Source organism: Mus caroli, unplaced genomic scaffold, assembly GCF_978045245.1.
Source record: "Mus caroli unplaced genomic scaffold, Mus_caroli_1 scaffold_1, whole genome shotgun sequence".
NCBI lineage: Eukaryota > Metazoa > Chordata > Mammalia > Rodentia > Muridae > Mus > Mus caroli.
This window is the reverse complement of record NW_028227256.1, coordinates 36,311,600-36,328,485: the sequence shown is the minus strand read 5'-3', so window position 1 is coordinate 36,328,485 and position 16,886 is coordinate 36,311,600. Positions and strand designations below refer to the sequence as shown.

At 50.1% G+C, this 16,886-nt stretch overlaps 1 protein-coding gene across 2 annotated transcripts in view; it reads left to right on the top strand.

Moving 5' to 3' along the window:
* Tbc1d8 (TBC1 domain family member 8) overlaps positions 1–16,886 on the top strand; it is a 109,501-nt gene that overhangs the window by 79,177 nt on the left and 13,438 nt on the right. For both annotated transcript variants that reach the window (XM_029476619.2, XM_021185175.3), the window contains exons 6-11: positions 5,872–6,079; positions 7,898–8,095; positions 8,900–9,064; positions 10,660–10,810; positions 14,695–14,909; positions 15,675–15,792. In XM_029476619.2, coding sequence (XP_029332479.1) covers positions 5,872–6,079; positions 7,898–8,095; positions 8,900–9,064; positions 10,660–10,810; positions 14,695–14,909; positions 15,675–15,792 — 1,055 coding nt within the window. The remainder of the gene's footprint in view (positions 1–5,871; positions 6,080–7,897; positions 8,096–8,899; positions 9,065–10,659; positions 10,811–14,694; positions 14,910–15,674; positions 15,793–16,886) is intronic.

The window sequence follows — 16,886 nt, the reverse complement described above, 5'->3', positions numbered from 1 at the left end:
CACAGGGGCTGGCCAGCCTTCCTGGTGTGCTTTAGTGTTGTCAACTGGACAGAGAGTCTCCTAGGAGATGAGCCTCTGAGCATGCCTGTGGGGGTTACTGTGAAGAGATAGGGTGGGCAGACAGGGGGCAGTGCATTCTCTGGCTGTGACCCTGTACTATGTTAAGATGGAGAGAGCTGTTTTAGAAGTGTCAGGGTTGGCAGTGGGCATTCACGTCCCGACTCGGGAATTGTCTCCAAGTCCTCCTCCTCGCCCAGCCCTGAGTTCTACCTGGGCACCAGGAGAAGGAAGAAAAGGGAGGACAGGAATGTGGGGGTGGCCAGCAGGTGAGTGTCCAAGGCTGGACCATCTGTGATCAGGGCTGGACCCATCTGTTCCCAGGGCTGGACCCAGGACCCACCCATACAGGTTCTGGTCTCCAGCAGCATGCCCACCTGGTTAGGGACTTTCTCTGAAGTGAAAGGTCTGGTTGCTGCCCCTTGGCTGGCTCCCATGGAGCTTTTGTCATGGCGACCAGGCCTGTGGGTGTAAACAGGTAATGACTCAGACCCCTTGGCACCCTGCCTCAGGCAGATTTTAAAGTTTGGGAAAACAGCCTACCCAGCTCAGAGAGGGACCGGAATACCTCCCCACACACCCCAGCGCTCTCCTTGATCTCATCTTGATCTCTTCCCTTCCCAGATGACTGCTTTCCAGTGGTGACCCTTAGGGTCAAAGGCCTAGGTTACTTGAGTAACTGTTTACCTATTCTGTTAGTCACCTCAGGCCTATGGTCCTTCCACTGGGGATGTGGGAGTGGGGAGGGGATGGCCCAGGCTGCCCAGTGCAGAGAGGACCTGGACCCCATATCTTTAGCAGAGCTCTGGTGGTGGGCCCTGGTTGAGGGGCGGGGGGAGGGAGGATGCTGCCGCCTGGGCAGTAGGGGTAATGGAATAAGCTGATCCTGAGATTCCCAAACAGAAAGTGTTTATCCTAAAGTTAGGGTGTGGTCAGATAGCCAACCAGTTTGTATAGGGGGAGGGCGGGGCAGCTTGGAGAGGCTGGTCTGCCTCCTGGTCTGCGGTCTCCCGGGCAGGTGGATTACTGGGATGTGTTTAGGTTGGGAGTCAAAATTACTCTTCTCCCAGTAGCTGCTGGGTTCTGGGTCCTCAGTGCAGCCCCTGCCTCTGCCCTTCTGTCTCTGCAGACCTCTTTGGCCTCATCCTACAGAGCCAGTCCACTTTCCTGGTCCCCTCCTGTGGCCCCATCAGAGTACCCACTTCCCATGGTCAGATCAGAGCAAGTGGGGAACAGGAGGGCTGCAGGGGAAGACGCATCAGCCCCACCAGGCAAGAATAAGACTGGGACCACACATTCTGAGTCAGATATGAAGCAAGCTTTATTAAATAACTGGCCAGATCTGTTCTGAGGATCCCTAGTGTGTGTGCCCAGTTCACATTAGCGTTAGGAGCTTATAAAGGGAAACCCACAAAGCTAAGTACTTCCCTCTTGTGTCCAATCAGGGGCAAGCATACACCCGACGTGCTTACACAGCTATGTGGGGTTGAACACTCATCCTGTACAACCGGTGCAACCATGCTTGTTTACTTATGGCCGTGAAAACATGTGGCTTATCTCACATGAACAGCCCCCAACATTCCAGGGAGTTCTCTGTCCTCGAGCAAGTGAAGTCACAGTTAGAGCAGAGGTTCTCAGCCTTCTGAATGCTGCTACCCTTCATGTTGTGGCGACCCCCCCCCCCACCACCAACCATAACATCATTTTCACTGCTACTTCATAACTATACTTTTACTACTGTTATGAATCGTAATGTGAATATCTGTGTCTTCCCAATGGCCTTAGCTGACCACTGTGAAAGTGTCATTCAACAACCCCCATGGGGGGGGTGTGAGGTGGTCACAACCCACAGGTTGAAAACCACTGGGTTAGCAACATATTTGTTTTATAGATCTCTTAAACACAGTGATTTAAACTTAAAACATAATGTTAGCTGTCACAAAAGAGGCATCTTTCAAGGGAAGACCCACTACCCCTCACCTTCCCACCTCCACAGACGCCCCCTGGGCTGCTCTAAGGGGATTCTCCTGGGCAGCATGGCCAGGCTCTGCTCTCTTGAGAGCCAGTGTGGGTGGTTTCCTCAGAAGCCACTTTTGCTGAAGCGTGCGGACTCCTCACCTGGACCCATGGCTGAGCAGATGAAGGAGAAGAGCCTGTCCTGTGCCTTCTCTCTTGTCTGCGTTAGCTTGAAGGTGCAGGGATTAGGTGGTGTTTCTTATGGTGGAGTCCGGGAACAGCCTCTCTCTCACACGACAGAGGGCCCCGCCCACAGTGAGGGTAGTTATACCTGCGCCTTGGAGCAGATAGAAATCTCCAGCACTCAGGAGGCAGAGGCAGGCGGATTTCTGAGTTTGAGGCCAGCCTGGTCTACAAAGTGAGTTCCAGGACAGCCAGGGCTACACAGAGAAACCCTGTCTCGAAAAAACCAAAAAAGAAAAAGAAATCTTCATCTGGCTGGCAACAGCCTTGTTCCCTCCAGCTTCAAGGTCAACGAGGCCACTCCTACCTGTCCAGGCCTCCCTCTAAGCGGGAGCTCATGGACTTGGGAGGTCAATGGACCTCTTTATATCTGTTCTCCTTTGCAGTGTGGACTGTTGAATAATCTGCTTGTCCTCATCCCTTGTGTCTCAGTCAGGGTTTCATTGCTGTGAGCAGACACCATGACCACTGCAACTCTTATAAAGGACGACATTTAACTGGGGCTGGCTTACAGTTCAGAGGTGCAGTCCATTATCATCGTAGTGGAGAAGTGTGGCTACACAGAGGCAGCAGAAGTGAACTGGCTTGACTGCTTCTCTGAGGGCTGTTCCTATTTGTCTTAGTTAGGGTGTCATTGCTATGAGCAGACACCATGACCAAGACAACTCTTACAAGGACAACATTTAATTGGGGCTGGCTTTCAGGTTCAGAGGTTCAGTCCATTGTTATCAAGGCAGGAACATGGCAGCATCCAGGCAGGCATAGTGCAGGAGGAGCTGAGAGTTCTACATATTCATCTGAAGGCTGCTAGCAGAAGACTGGCTTCCAGGCAGCTAGGATGAGGGTCTTAAAGCCCGCTCCCACAGTGACACACCTACTCCAACAAGGCCTCCCCTCATAATAGTGCCACTCCCTGGGCCAAGCATATACAAACCACCACAGTGTTCAAACCACCCCTGCTTGTTTCTTAACTGGCATGTCAGGGTGGGACGTTGAACTTAGCTTTTGGGTCCACAGGTGCCCAAACTCTGGCCTTGACAATTCTGGTCATGTTCTGAGTGAGTACACATTTGAGAGGGAACTCTTCCATGTGGACAGGAACACCGAGAAAAAGCACCATCTGCCCTTGGAGCCTTGTTCCTGAGTTGCTAATCCTTGCACTTTCCAGAGACATAGCCATGCCCTGTTGAGGCAAGCCGGCAGCCTAAGACCCACTTTGGCCTTTCTGAACCCAGATGGAACAAGGCATGATCAGTCAGATGTCCTATATTGGATATGGCTAGAGATCTTGAGTGCCGAGGTGAGGAAGGCTGGCCTAGCCTGTCACTCAGTCTGAGCTTGTGGCTGCTGCTGATACACAGCTGCATCCTGTGTGGCCTGAGTAAGCAGATGGGGTGAGAGTTGGCCTGTCAGCCCAGATGCAGCTCTTCTGTAAAGCGTTCCAGAGGGTTGCTGAGAGAAGAGAGAGGGAGAAATCTGCTTTTGGCACATTTGTCTGATCTAGGAGGGACATCTAGTCTGGACTAAATAAATTCTGGATTTGTGGGGAGAGTAATAAATTCTTTCCCTCTAAGTTTTTAGGATTGCTTGCGTTTCTAAGTCCCTGACATCTTAGGAATGGAAGCTAAGTTTAATAAAGGCATGCCTGGAGTCTAGAGCTAGAACCTTCTGGTTTGAGTCTGCTGCTACTGGGTCAATACCACCCTCACGTGTGCTTCTTCAGAGGCTGCTAGCCTGAGCTGGCTAGTGTATCCCAAGTATTAGCTCTGCTGTGTGCTGGCCTTTCTGTAGAAGGAAGGATTGGGAGGCCCCATGGTGGCCCTGCTGTTAAGGTCTAGATTCTAGCTCTCCTTACCCTCACAGCTGGCATGCACAGGAGTCTCAGGCTAACAGGGCCCCTCCTTCCCTGATGCCAGCCAGGAGCCAGAGATAGCTTAAATATCAGGCAGTGCTATGGTCGTGTGGTATAGCACCTCCCCACTCCTCTAAAGAAAGACGGGCCCCTTACTCAGCCATGTTGGCCCTCACTGGCCTCAAAGCCCCCACCCCATTGCTGTCTGTCTGTCTGTCTGTCTGTGCGACTATGGCATTAAGGCTTCTTTACTAAATCCCCCACAAAATAAGACAGTCCTTCTCAGTGCCACTTGAGTCACTTGAGTTTGGAGTTTACCCCTAACCTTTTGTCTGAGAAGGAAGTGACCAAACCCTGCCTGAGAGGATGGGCTGGTGATGACCCTCATATGGGGCTGGCTTCTTACTACACAGGGCCCTGTTGATGTTTTAGCTGTGCTGGGATGATGTAAGGATTTGTCAGCTACTGTGTGGCCAGAATCAGGCTGAGGTCTCTGTGTCTGGCCCCATACTTAGCGTATTTAAGCTTCATCCAAATCGCCATGTGTATCAAGACCTTTCCTCCTGTGTTGTGGCTGAGTACTTTCTATCCAATTAAAGAGACATGCCACGTTGTATTTAGCTGTTCATCAGTTGGTGGATATTTGGGCCACTTTTTGTTATTGTTAGCGTTAATGTTAGTATGTGAGTTGTTAGCAGGCCTACATGTCTCTTGTTTGTGGATTCCCAGGAGTAGAATTTCTGGGTAAATGGTGAGTCTCCCTTAAGCAGTAAGACTGGTTTCCTACACAAAGCACGTCACTTCACATGCCCACCAAAAGCGTGTGAAGGCTACGATTCCCCATACCCTGGGCAACACTCAGTGGCTTGGGGTTTTACTGTTGGGAACAGACACCATGACTCTTAGAAAGGAAAACATTTCATCCTTCGGGACTCCAGAAGTTTAGACCATGATCATCACAGCAGGAAGCATGGCGGCGTGCAGACAGACATGGTGCAGGCGAGGGAGCTGAGAGTTCTGCATCTTGATCCTCAGGGAGCAGCAGGAGACTGGGTCCACACTGACTGTAGCCTGAGCTTCTGAGACCTCAAAGCCCACCCTCACAGTGACACACTTGCTCCAGCAAGGTCACACCTATTCCAACAAGGCCACACCTCCTAATAATAGTGCCACTCCCTATGGGCCAAGTATTCAAACACTCGAGTCTATGGGGCCATTCCTATTCAAGCCACCACACTTAAAGTAACCTGACTTTTTGATATTTACATTTTTATGCCATTTTTTGTGGTTAAACCAAACCAGCCAGGCATGCTTATTTCTTTAAAGATGGATGTGTATGGGCGCTTTGCCTGCATGCGTTTGTCTGTGCACCACATATAGGCCTTGTGCTTGTGGGGGCCATAAGAGGGCATTGGATCTTCCCTGGAACTAGAATTATAGACAAGTGTGAGACTCTGTGAGGGTACTAGGATGGAACCTGGGTGCTCTGGAAGAGCAGCCTGCGCTTTTGACCTCAGGGTCTTCTGGCCAGCCCCCAGGGATGTGCATCCTGATTCATGGCTCATGGGTTATCTCTGTGTAGACTCAGGAAGCTCTGCTTGCTTTAGGGGTTGGCTGTGAACTTGGAGCCCAGGGATGACTCGGTCTCTGGAAAATACTACCAGTCTGCATGCCCTTGCTGTCCAGCTGGGCCAGTGGGCGTCGAGGTATTTTTTTCTCTGTGAGCTTGTATGTTCATTCTCTCTGTCCCCATTGCTCCCCAGGGACCTGGAGGCCAGAGCACAGAATGAGTTCTTCCGGGCTTTCTTCAGGCTGCCGAGGGAGGAGAAGCTGCACACTGTGGCAGATTGTTCCCTCTGGACGCCCTTCAGTCGCTGCCACACGGCTGGACGGATATTCTCCTCTGACAGCTACATCTGCTTTGCCAGCAGAGAGGATGGCTGCTGTAACGTTGTGCTTCCCCTGAGAGAGGTAGACTTAACATCTTTCACCCATGCTTGCCTGCTTTGCGCTCCTGAAGCACCCTTTGCAATTTGTACCCAAGTGTTTGAGTCTGTTTTATGTTGCTCAAACACAAAACACTCAAGGCCAGATAAACTTATAAAGAAAAGAGGGTTAGCTCATTTAAAAAAAAAAAAAAAAAGATGTTATGTTTTGTTTGGGCTTAGATCTGATCGAGGCCTTATCAAAAAAAATGGTGATGTAGTGGCTGGAGATATCACATGGTAAAACAAAGAGCAAAGGCCAGTCCTGTTGCTGTTCCAAGTGACCTACTTTCTGACAACTGACTGAGGTCTCCTGAGAACTGTATTAGTCCTTTCTGGGGGAAATGTTCCCAGAGGCCCAACCATAGCAACCCCACCTCCTCTTATCACAGCTTCACAGGGACCATGCTCTTCACTAGTGAGCCTCTGGGGTCCCGTGGAAATCATATCCAAACCACAGACTCTGCTGCTGCTGCTGCTGCTGCTGCCGCCCTGTCAGGGCAGAGGAAGGGTGGCCACATACCAGGACTTTATTCTAAAGATGGCCCTCTGGTTCTCTGAGGAGCAGAACCTGAGTTGCTCATTCCTGGGGTGGCTGTGGCTCTTCTGGTGTTGCTTTAACAGCCCAGAGTTTGCCTATAAGGGCTGGGTAAAGAGAGCGTTCCAACCTCCTCCTCACTGGTGAAGCCACTGTTAAAGAGTGTGCCGGGAATGAGAGCTCTCCCCTTTCACCACCCCTCACCACCACCCCCCGAGAGAGAAGCAACCTATAAAAAGTGTCACCTGCAGAAACCAAACGGCCACTTCCTCGGCTTACTACACTCCTAGAACTTCAGCTTAAAAATGTAAAGTTAAGTATTTTACTGTAAAATATCATAATTCGGGGCTGGAGAGACAGCTCAGCAGTTAAGAGCACTGACTGCTCTTCCAGAGGTCCTGAGTTCAATTCCCAGCAACCATATGGTGGCTCACAACCATCTGTAATGGGATCTGATGCCCTCTTCTGGTGTGTGTCTGAAGACAGCTACAGTGCTGGAGTCTGGCTGCTTAATTATTTAGAAGGTTCACCTCCCCCTCCCCTCCTCTGATCTCCATGTTGTTATTATGCAATTAACATGCTCTTTTTATAAACAGTCAACTAAGAAAGCCACGTCAGGTGTGGTCCCAGCTCTTGGGAGGCAGGAGCAGGCAGATTTCTATGAGTTCAAGGCCAGCCTGGTCCACACAGTGAGTTCCAGACCAGCCAGTGCTACATAGCTAAACCCTGTCTTCAAAAAGAAAAATAAGAGCTCTCCAGAACCCGCATCACGTAATTCATCCCCTTAGCCACTGCTAGGTGTGCATTTCAATGGCACCAAGTATGTTCACTCTGTTACATAACCATTCCCACTATCACCTCCAGGATGTCCATCTTCCCAACTTGAGACTAAAGCCCTCAGTGCAGTCATTCAGCACTCCTACTTGTTTGTGCTCCTAGCTGCTGAGCCGCCTTTCCAGCCCTGGTATTTATCTTTTTTATGAGTGACTTATTCCAGGTAGCCCAGCTCCCCCAGGCTTCATCTATGATGTAGTATGGGTTGGAGTTTCTTTTGGGGGGGGGCAGATTGCTACTTTGTGATCTGTTTGCCAAGCCACTCAACCTGTGCACAGCGCCTTGGGCTGCTGCCCCCTTGTGGCACTGACAGGTAACACTGCCCAGCCCACTTTCCTGCCTTTGCACGGAGTTCTTCCTGGATGTGTCTGAGGGCATGATCACACACCTGCCAGGCTCCTGTCTTATACTTGTGTGTCATCTCTGTTCCAGGTAGTGAGCATTGAGAAGATGGAAGACACGAGCCTGCTGCCCAACCCCATCATCGTGAGCATCCGCAGCAAGATGGCCTTCCAGTTCATTGAGCTCAAGGACAGAGAGAACTTGGTGGAGGGCCTGCTGCTGAGACTGAAGCAGGTCCACGCCAACCACCCTGTGCACTATGAGACCTCGCCAAGTGATGATGACATGGTAGGAGCCTTTACAGGGACAGCATCCCATGACTTTTCTTGTGACCTCTGGGAGGGCCATGGCCTCCAAAGGGAGTGCTTGGAAAGACAGGCCGTGTGTGTGTGTGTGTGTGTGTGTGTGTGTGTGTAGGGGGAGATGGGTGGGCCGTTCATTAGTGTGATGTCACATCTGATGGCTCTGGTGTTCTGAGTTGGGGGATGCCTGGAGCAGAAGGGCCCATGGGGTCACCTGCACCTTGGAGGGTTGACGCTCCACATACTGCCTGGGTTAGAGAAGTTGATATGACACCCCTTCCCCTCCAGGTTAGAGGAGCAGTGGGACACCCCTCCCCGTGGGGACACTTGTCATATTCTTGAAGCGCAGGTATCCCCTTTTCAAGGTTGCTGGGGCTGATGCTCAGGGTAGCTATAATCTGTTAAGAGGGAGAGTTTTGCATCCTAAGACTGGAGAGATACAAGAATGTACTTGGGTTTGCTGGTCCATCATTAGCCGTGATTTCCATTAGGAAACATCTTTTCATCTTTAAATTTCCGTGAATGTGTTATGAGCATATATGTATACATGTATGTGGACATATGTGGGTACACAGGAATCATCCTGATCATTGAGGCAGGCTCTCTCAGTCAGACTCAGAGTGTGCTACACGGCTACTCTCCCTAGCCAGCTTGCCCTGGGATCCCGTCTGTCACACGTACCTGACAGTAACAGCGGGTTCTAGGTATTCAGTCGCTGGTCGCATGCTTGGTTGGGCTCCACTTTTTAGCTGACACGCAGTGCTCTCTGCCTCCTCTCTTTGACTTGTAGGCTTCACCTGTGTTTTACTCAACAAGCACCTGCACTGACAAGTTTGGGGATCTTGAGATGGTGTCTTCTCAAAGTATCGAAGAGAGAGAGAAGGAGAAGCCACACCCCGAGCCCCTGACTGCTGTCTTCCAGCAGTCTGGCAGCCAGAGCCCGGACTCCCGCCTGGTGAGTGAGATGCCCGGGAGCGGCGTGCGCTCTGGGTGGCCATCGCTTCTTTTGTCCTAGGCACCAAGTGAAGGGCAGTAGGGAGCTGGCTCCTCTCGGAGTGAGGCCTGCCCAGAGGATGGTGCTGCCCCTATAGGTTTCCGGGTGTGCAATGAGTCTGTTACTAGTCAGGCCTTCTGTGTATGCCTTTCACACGGGTTTTTCTTTGCTCCTCACTGAACCTGAAGTTTGCATTTTGGCCAGACTGGCAGAATCCTGGGATCCACCTGTCTCTGCCTCCTCCCTATCCCTGGACCCCAACACTGAAATTACTGTATTTTCACCTGGGTGATGGAGATTCAAACTCAAGTCTTCATGTTTGTACCACAAGCCCTCCTTACTCACAGACCCATTTCCCCAGGCCCTGTTGCTTAATTAATTATTAAGTTTTTAAAAAAGGATTTTATTTATTTATTATTATAAGTAAGTACACTGTAGCTGTCTTCAGACACACCAGAAGAGGGCGTCAGATCTCATTACAGGTGGTTGTGAGCCACCATGTGGTTGCTGGGAATTAAACTCAGAACCTCCAGAAGAGCAGTCAGTGCTCTTAACCACTGAGCCATCTCTCCAGCCCCTGTTGCTTAATTTATAATAGGGCGGTAGGAGTCATGTATAGTTGGTGAATAGACTGGAATGGGACCCTGGCTGGCAGGCAGGCAGGCAGCCAGGCAGCCACAGGCCCAGGTGGTAGCTCCAAGAACAACTAGCAAGCATGCAGCTTCCTAGCTACCAGCCTTTTAAATCCAAACTGAGTCTTCTTAATTGCTGTATACACTATGTTCAGCCATTCCTTGTCCGAATGACCAAAAATGTAGGTTTATGAATATGTTACTCACATTATTGGACAGTAATTATTACAAATAGTAGCTACTATCTTATAAAAGACCTGATACTCCTGACATATGAACAGTTTTAAAGGACTTTTAGAGAAATAAATGTCCCCCTCGTTTCTGATAATGAGAATGCGCTTTGCAGAGGTGGCTCAGTGGTTCAAAGCACTTGTGTCTTTTACAGAGACCCAACCCAACTTCCCCTAACTACAGTCCCAGGGAATCCACACCCCTTCTGACTCCTGCAAACACATTTATATAAAAGACATTTTTTTTTAAAAAATTGAAAATATTTTTTTTCCAGGTTTCAGTTTTCCCCCCTTCTGTCAGGAAGCTCAGGGCATGCTGGGTGCCTGTTACAGTCTGCAGACATTGGAGTCGAGTGGTGTTTTAGCAGTTGGCTTTGTGTCAGTGCCCCAAAGAGGCATTGCCCAAATTCCCCATTGCATCTGTCTCTCCCATCCAGTCTGAGCTGCCTCTGTACTTGGTGACATGTTCCTGTTATGAACTGTGCACTGTGTTCACACAGACGTCTCTGCAGGGCTCCTTGGGGCTCTGTGTTATTTGTCCTGGATTCTTTATGCCTGGCAGCGGCTCATACATGTTGCGTGTGTGAACACTGTTATCACTGCTCTTCCTGTTGGTCCCTGATAAACTGAGACATTCTTTATACTGTTACTGATTATGGCTTCTTGTCACCTTAACAAACACCTCCATTTCCAGTCCCGGGAGCAGATAAAAATCAGTCTGTGGAACGACCACTTTGTAGAGTACGGTCGGACCGTGTGCATGTTCCGCACTGAAAAGATCCGGAAGTTGGTGGCCATGGGGATCCCCGAGTCTTTACGTGGAAGGCTGTGGCTGCTTTTCTCAGGTAGGTTTCGGTGTGTTCAAACTCTTTGTAGTCTTTGGAATAGATTCTGGAATGGCCTTCCTGTGAGCAGCATGAAAGGGTTGTCTCTGTAAACCACCGTCATGGAGTTGGGATCCCCTGGTTAGCTGCGGTGCCCCCTCAGGAAGTATGAGGTCCAGAGCAGTGACCTTCTCCTTATCAGTGGCTTCATGAATTAGATGTGGTGGTGTGTGCCTGTACTCTCAGTGCTGGAGATGCTGGGATAGGTAGGATTGAAAGTTCCTAGCCAAGCTTGGGTATGTAACAGGACCAATCTCACCCCTTTATTCACAAATGACAAACAAAACTGTAAGCCTACTCCTGGTGCTGAGACGTTCACCTGTGATCCCAGCACTTGGGAAGTAGAGACAGGAGGATCAGAAGTTAAAGGCAAGCCTCAGATATATGAGTTCAAGGCAGCCTGGGCTACAGGGGCTGGAGAGATGGCTCAGTGGTTTAGAGTACTGACTGCTTGCCCAAGGGATCCTGAGTTCAAATCCCAGCAACCACATGGTGGCTCACAACCACCTGTAATGAGATCTGATGCCCTCTTCTGGTGTGTCTGAAGACAGCTACAGCATGTTCATACACACCCACCCACCCACCCACCCCCCCACACACAAAATCTTTAAAAAAAAAAAAGAAATGAAATGAAACCACCTGGATATAAAGTGTCTTTATTGGATTTGAGCCCAGATAGGGTCAACACAGAAAAACTGTATTTGCTGACTGGTGCTGTGTAGCGTTGAACTGAATTTCTCAGTGCAGTTTCTATTGTCCCTTTTTCCACTGGAAATGTGGTACCCAGTGAGGTGAGATTGTAGATGTTGTCTGGTTACTTTTCAAATACCACTTGGATCCTCAGAGAGGGCCTCATCAGGCCTCGGTAGGATGGTAGTCCTCTCTCTCTGGCTGCTGGGTACCATCTTAAGAGTCTTACAAGAGGCCGGGCGTGGTGGCGCACGCCTTTAATCCCAGCACTTGGGTGGCAGAGGCAGGCGGATTTCTGAGTTCGAGGCCAGTCTGGTCTACAAAGTGAGTTCCAGGACAGCCAGGGCTATACAGAGAAACCCTGTCTCGAAAAACCAAAAAAAAAAAAAGAGTCTTACAAGAATATTTACTGAAGCGTGGGCTGAGGTGTGAATGACTTCAGAAGCTTCCTACCCAGGCTGGAAGCAGGTCAGCCGCCCCCCCCCACCCAGGGATGGCTTTGTCCTGCTAGGCAAAAGTGCCAGGCCAAGGAGGGCCCTACCCTCTGTGCTGTGACTGTAACCCCTGTCAGGTGCCGTGGGTACATGGCCGGGAGCTGCTTTCCCATATGAGCCTGCTCGACTGTGGTGACTGGTGCGGATCTGAGGGATGTGCCCGGGCACCATTCTGTCCCTGTTCACCCTTTCTGAGTGTCTGTCTTGGTTACTGATCTGTTGCTATGAGGAGACACTGTGACCAAGGTAACTTACAAAATAAATTCAATTGGCTTGCTCCATGGCCATCATGGTGAGGAACAGATCAGCAGGAAGGCAAGCATGCTACTGGGCAGCAGCTCAGCTCACATGTAATCTGCAAGTTGTAGACAGACAGACAGACAGACAGACAGAGTACACTAGGCCTGGTGTAGGCTTTTGAAACCTCAAAGCCAACCCTAGTGACACACCTTTTTTAACATGGCCACACCCCCTCTGACCTGGCCACACCTCTTCTGACATGGCTACACTCCTAATATTTCCTTACCAGTTCACCAACTAGGCACTCAAATACATGAGCTTATGGGGGCCATTCTCATTCGAACCACTACACTCAGGCTAGACCCTTCCCCAGACTTTCCTCATAGCCATCCTTGCTAGTGACCGCACTATCTCTCCCATTATCTATCCCCCCATAGTCTCCTTTCTCCCTCTTGCATCAATTTGGTTCTGCCCCTTTCCTGTCCAAGATTCCTGCCCATTCATCTTAATGCACTGCAGTAACTGTACAGCCGCTGCCTAGGCCAACCTTGGCCATGTTCCTTCAAGCTCCTCTTACTAATGTCTGGCCCATCACTGGGCAGGCACCCACCCTCCTGCTTCCCAGGGTATAATAGTAACTTATTCACCTGCTCTAATTGTCTCTCCATGGTTTCCTGCCTCAGTCTGCTAACCTAGGCCCAGTCCTGGAAGCTTCTAGCCTCTGTACAGTCTTACCTAGGCCTAGAAGGTTTTCAGCCTCTGAGACTTGCTGCTGGATAAGCTCACTCTTTTCTAGCTTTCTAAATTCTGGCTGGCTGGTCTACTCCGCTGTTCTGGCTCTAACTCCTCTCCAAACTGATTCAGTCTGGTTTCTCTTGGCTTCTTTTGAATTGCTCTGCTTGGCCTCATACTAACTTTGGCAACCTGGTTTAATCTGCTGGCTCCTCCTCATTCCCTGGCTCGCTCTGTCTATACTTGTGTCTGGCTTGGTCTCTCTTCATCCTGCCTCTGTACCACTGTCCTGATGGAACTGCCGCCGCCTCCTCCAGCTCTCTCTCTTAAGTAGCCTCTCTTTTCTCTCTTCTCCTGAGAGTTGGGCAGATCCTATTCTGTCAAATCTCTCTCTGTCTCATCACTTTGTCTCTCACTTTTAAACATGGCTGCTTCCTTTCATAAACTAACTTTACATTCATTGTTTGGGATTAAAAGTGTATACCTAAGGGATCAAAGGTCTGGACCTAAGCTTTTCTGTACCTGAAACTTGTTCTATTTCAGGCTGGCCTTGAATTTAGAGATGTGCTTGCCTCTGTCAGTCTGTATTCCAGCCAGATCAAGCAGACCTAGAAAGGTCTTTGCATATTATCTCTTGTCAGAGCAGCCATGTTCTGAATTAAAATCTCTCTGTACCTGTGTCTTCAGCAGCTACCTGTCACACACACACACACACACACACACACACACACACACACACACACACACCCCGTGCTGGGCCCCCCTTAAAACTTCTTGGGTAGAGCTGTTTTGTTTCACACGGTATACAGGGATGAATAGGCCATCAGCTCATGAGGGACTGTCTGCTGGTGCTAGTGTTTGCTCTGCTGGCAGGAGGGTAACCATAGTGTTCAAGCAGCTGTCAGCCACCAGCTCATACATGTGAGAACCGTCTCGTGACGTGATTGTCGCTCTGCTGGGGGATCACAGTTGCTCGATGCAGAGGGGAGTTGAGGCGCAGGGCTGTTTTTACTATACCTATTTAGGACTTAAAACCTTGCCTAACCTTTGTGAGAATGCTGTCTAATTCTGTTCTCTCTCCCTTTGGGAGCTCACCGTGTGTGTTCTGGGGCAGGTCCTCACATCCACCAGCCATTTGTCTCTCAGCACCTGCCTGGTTGAAGCCTGGGCCTTGGCTTTGGGATGGTGGCTAGTGTGCTCTGGGTTGTCCCTGCTGGCTGCTGTGGGCTGCTTGCCAGTGCTTTGCTAGCCTTAATCTGGGTTGTGCTTTCTTGTGCTCTTTGCAACAAGAGATAAATTGTCAGAGATACATGACAATTTATTGTTGAATTAACACAGGGCAATTGTACATGGGCTTGTGTACATCTGGGCAGTGCAGATATACACATATTAATAACTCGACTGCTTCAGGTATATATTTGGGATTGAATCCAGGGCCGTTCTCATGCTCCCTAGGAAGTGCTTTGTTACAGAGCTGCATTCTGCCTGGTTTGTGGAATGGACCATTTGCCTTTCTGGATGGCACTATTCTTTCTTTCTTTCTAAAGAAAGAGCTACTTTCTTTCTTTCTTCCTATTTTTGGGCCAGTCTGCCGGGGAGCGTGGAGGCCTCAGAATGTTTTATTGCAGTTATTGCCGCATCCCTCACCTGTCAAGCCATCATCGTGAAACGTTGCTCTCCACTCCTCAGATGCTGTGACGGACTTGGCCTCGCACCCTGGGTACTATGGGAATCTGGTGGAGCAGTCTCTGGGGCGCTGCTGCCTGGTGACAGAGGAGATAGAGAGGGACCTGCACCGCTCTCTCCCTGAGCACCCTGCCTTCCAGAATGAAACTGGCATTGCTGCCTTGAGGCGGGTGCTGACAGCGTATGCCCACCGGAACCCCAGGATTGGATACTGCCAGGTGAAGTGGCACACATGGAGCCGTGAGGATTGTGTATTGTGTGTGCCGTGGTCACCCCGGGCTTCTGCTCTGTTCCTAGCCATCTGGACAAGCACCTTCCCCAGAACTAATATTCCAAACTGCTGTCCAGTCAAACGGGTCGATCAGCTGGGAAGGGGGCTCTGGGGGCGGATGTCAGGATGGGCAGGCGCCATGCACATTGGAGACGGAGTGGGCTAATTACCATGGAGCCATTGCAGCAATCATAGGGTTGATGTGGCAGTGCGCACACGGAGGAAAGGGTGTTTGGGGCAGTCACTTTCCTGTTGGAATTGCGAGTGGAGAAAAAGGTCTGTGAGCCCTTCCAAGTGGGAGGATGCAGCCAGCAAGTGCCACGTAATCCAGGGATTCAAACAGTAGGAGACTGGGTCAGAAGCCCTGACATTTGCAAATAGAAAATGTAATTTTCTGGTAACAACAGAGCCAGTGGGTAGTCAGAGTACATATATGTATCTCTGCTGTCTGAATGTACAGAAAATAGCCATATTGGCCCAAGGTTGAAGCCATCTTACAGCTAACCATGATGTAGACCAACTATTCAACTCAAGATCACTCCACTTGTGCTGACATTAATAACATCATGCTTGGGGAAACTCCCCTGTGCGTTGCTTGGGATTGTTTTGGTTTGTAGTTCAAATCCAGGGCTTTTCCCATGCATGCTGGGGATGTTCGTGTGGCACTAGGTAGTCTGGGCACTAACGGTCCCCTTTGTGGCCCTCCATGCAGTCCATGAACATCCTGACCTCTGTGTTGCTGCTGTATGCCAAAGAGGAGGAAGCCTTCTGGCTGCTGGTTGCTGTGTGTGAGCGGATGCTGCCTGATTACTTCAACCACCGGGTGATTGGTAAACTGCCTTCCTCCCCTCCCTCTTCCTCTTCTCCCTCCTCCTCCCCTCCTCCTCCGTATCTGGGGAGTGGTGCCTGAGCTTGGGGAGGACAGACATTGTTAGCTGTGCTCATAACTCACCTCTGCTCTCCTCAGCCACACACACACACACACACACACACACACACACACACGGTTTTAACTTAGGGAAATCCTCTCTTGTCGTACCAACAAAGTAAAAGCAGGTAACACCATGGGACACCTATGGCGCTTGGGTTGAAATAAATAGCTGATCCACAAAGGGGAAGGGAGAGTCCCCAGGTCGGAGGAACCCATCCATGTAAGCCACCAGGGGCTGCCTAGGTGCTGTGGCCTGGAAAGGGAAAGGTGGTGCTCTGAGTTTACATTAGTCTGCTTTTTGATACTTGGTACTGGTCACTTAAGAGACAGGTTGGTTGACTCAGTTTTGAAGGCTGGAGGGTCCAGCACCTGCACAGAGATGTTCAGGCGAGGGCTCCATCTTGGGGGAATGCATGTTGGATCACATGATCACATTTCCAACCAGGAAGTAGAGAGAGTTAGGTGAGAATACGCATGCTCCTTTTCTTACAGCCTTTGTGGGAGAGCCATCTTGTCCCCCTAGACCTGAGCATCTCTCATTAGGTCCTGCCTCCAAATAACACCACCTGGAAAACAAGCCTTAACACAAGACCTTCTGGGACTCGGCAGGACTCAACTGTATCCTGACCTTAGCAGGGTACAGTGAGCCTGCAGCTGGTCAGCCTGCCCTGGGTAGATCATCTCTGGTGTGATTTAGGTGTGGATGTACAGTCTCTGGCTCCACAACCTCCTAGTGGAGAAGGCACTACATCAAGGTGGGTGATATTCTTAGGGGTCCTTCTTGGTAATCCAGACAAGGCATCAAAGAGGTTGACAGTTAGGGTAGCCGGCGTGGTGGTGCACATCTTGAGTCCTAGCATTTGGGAGGCGGAGGCAGGAGGATTTCTGTGAGTTTGAGACCAGCCTGGTCTGAATAGTGAGTTTCCAGGCCAGCCAGACCTTTACAGAGAGATCCTGCATTGAAAAACTAAACAAAAATGAATAAAATTAAGG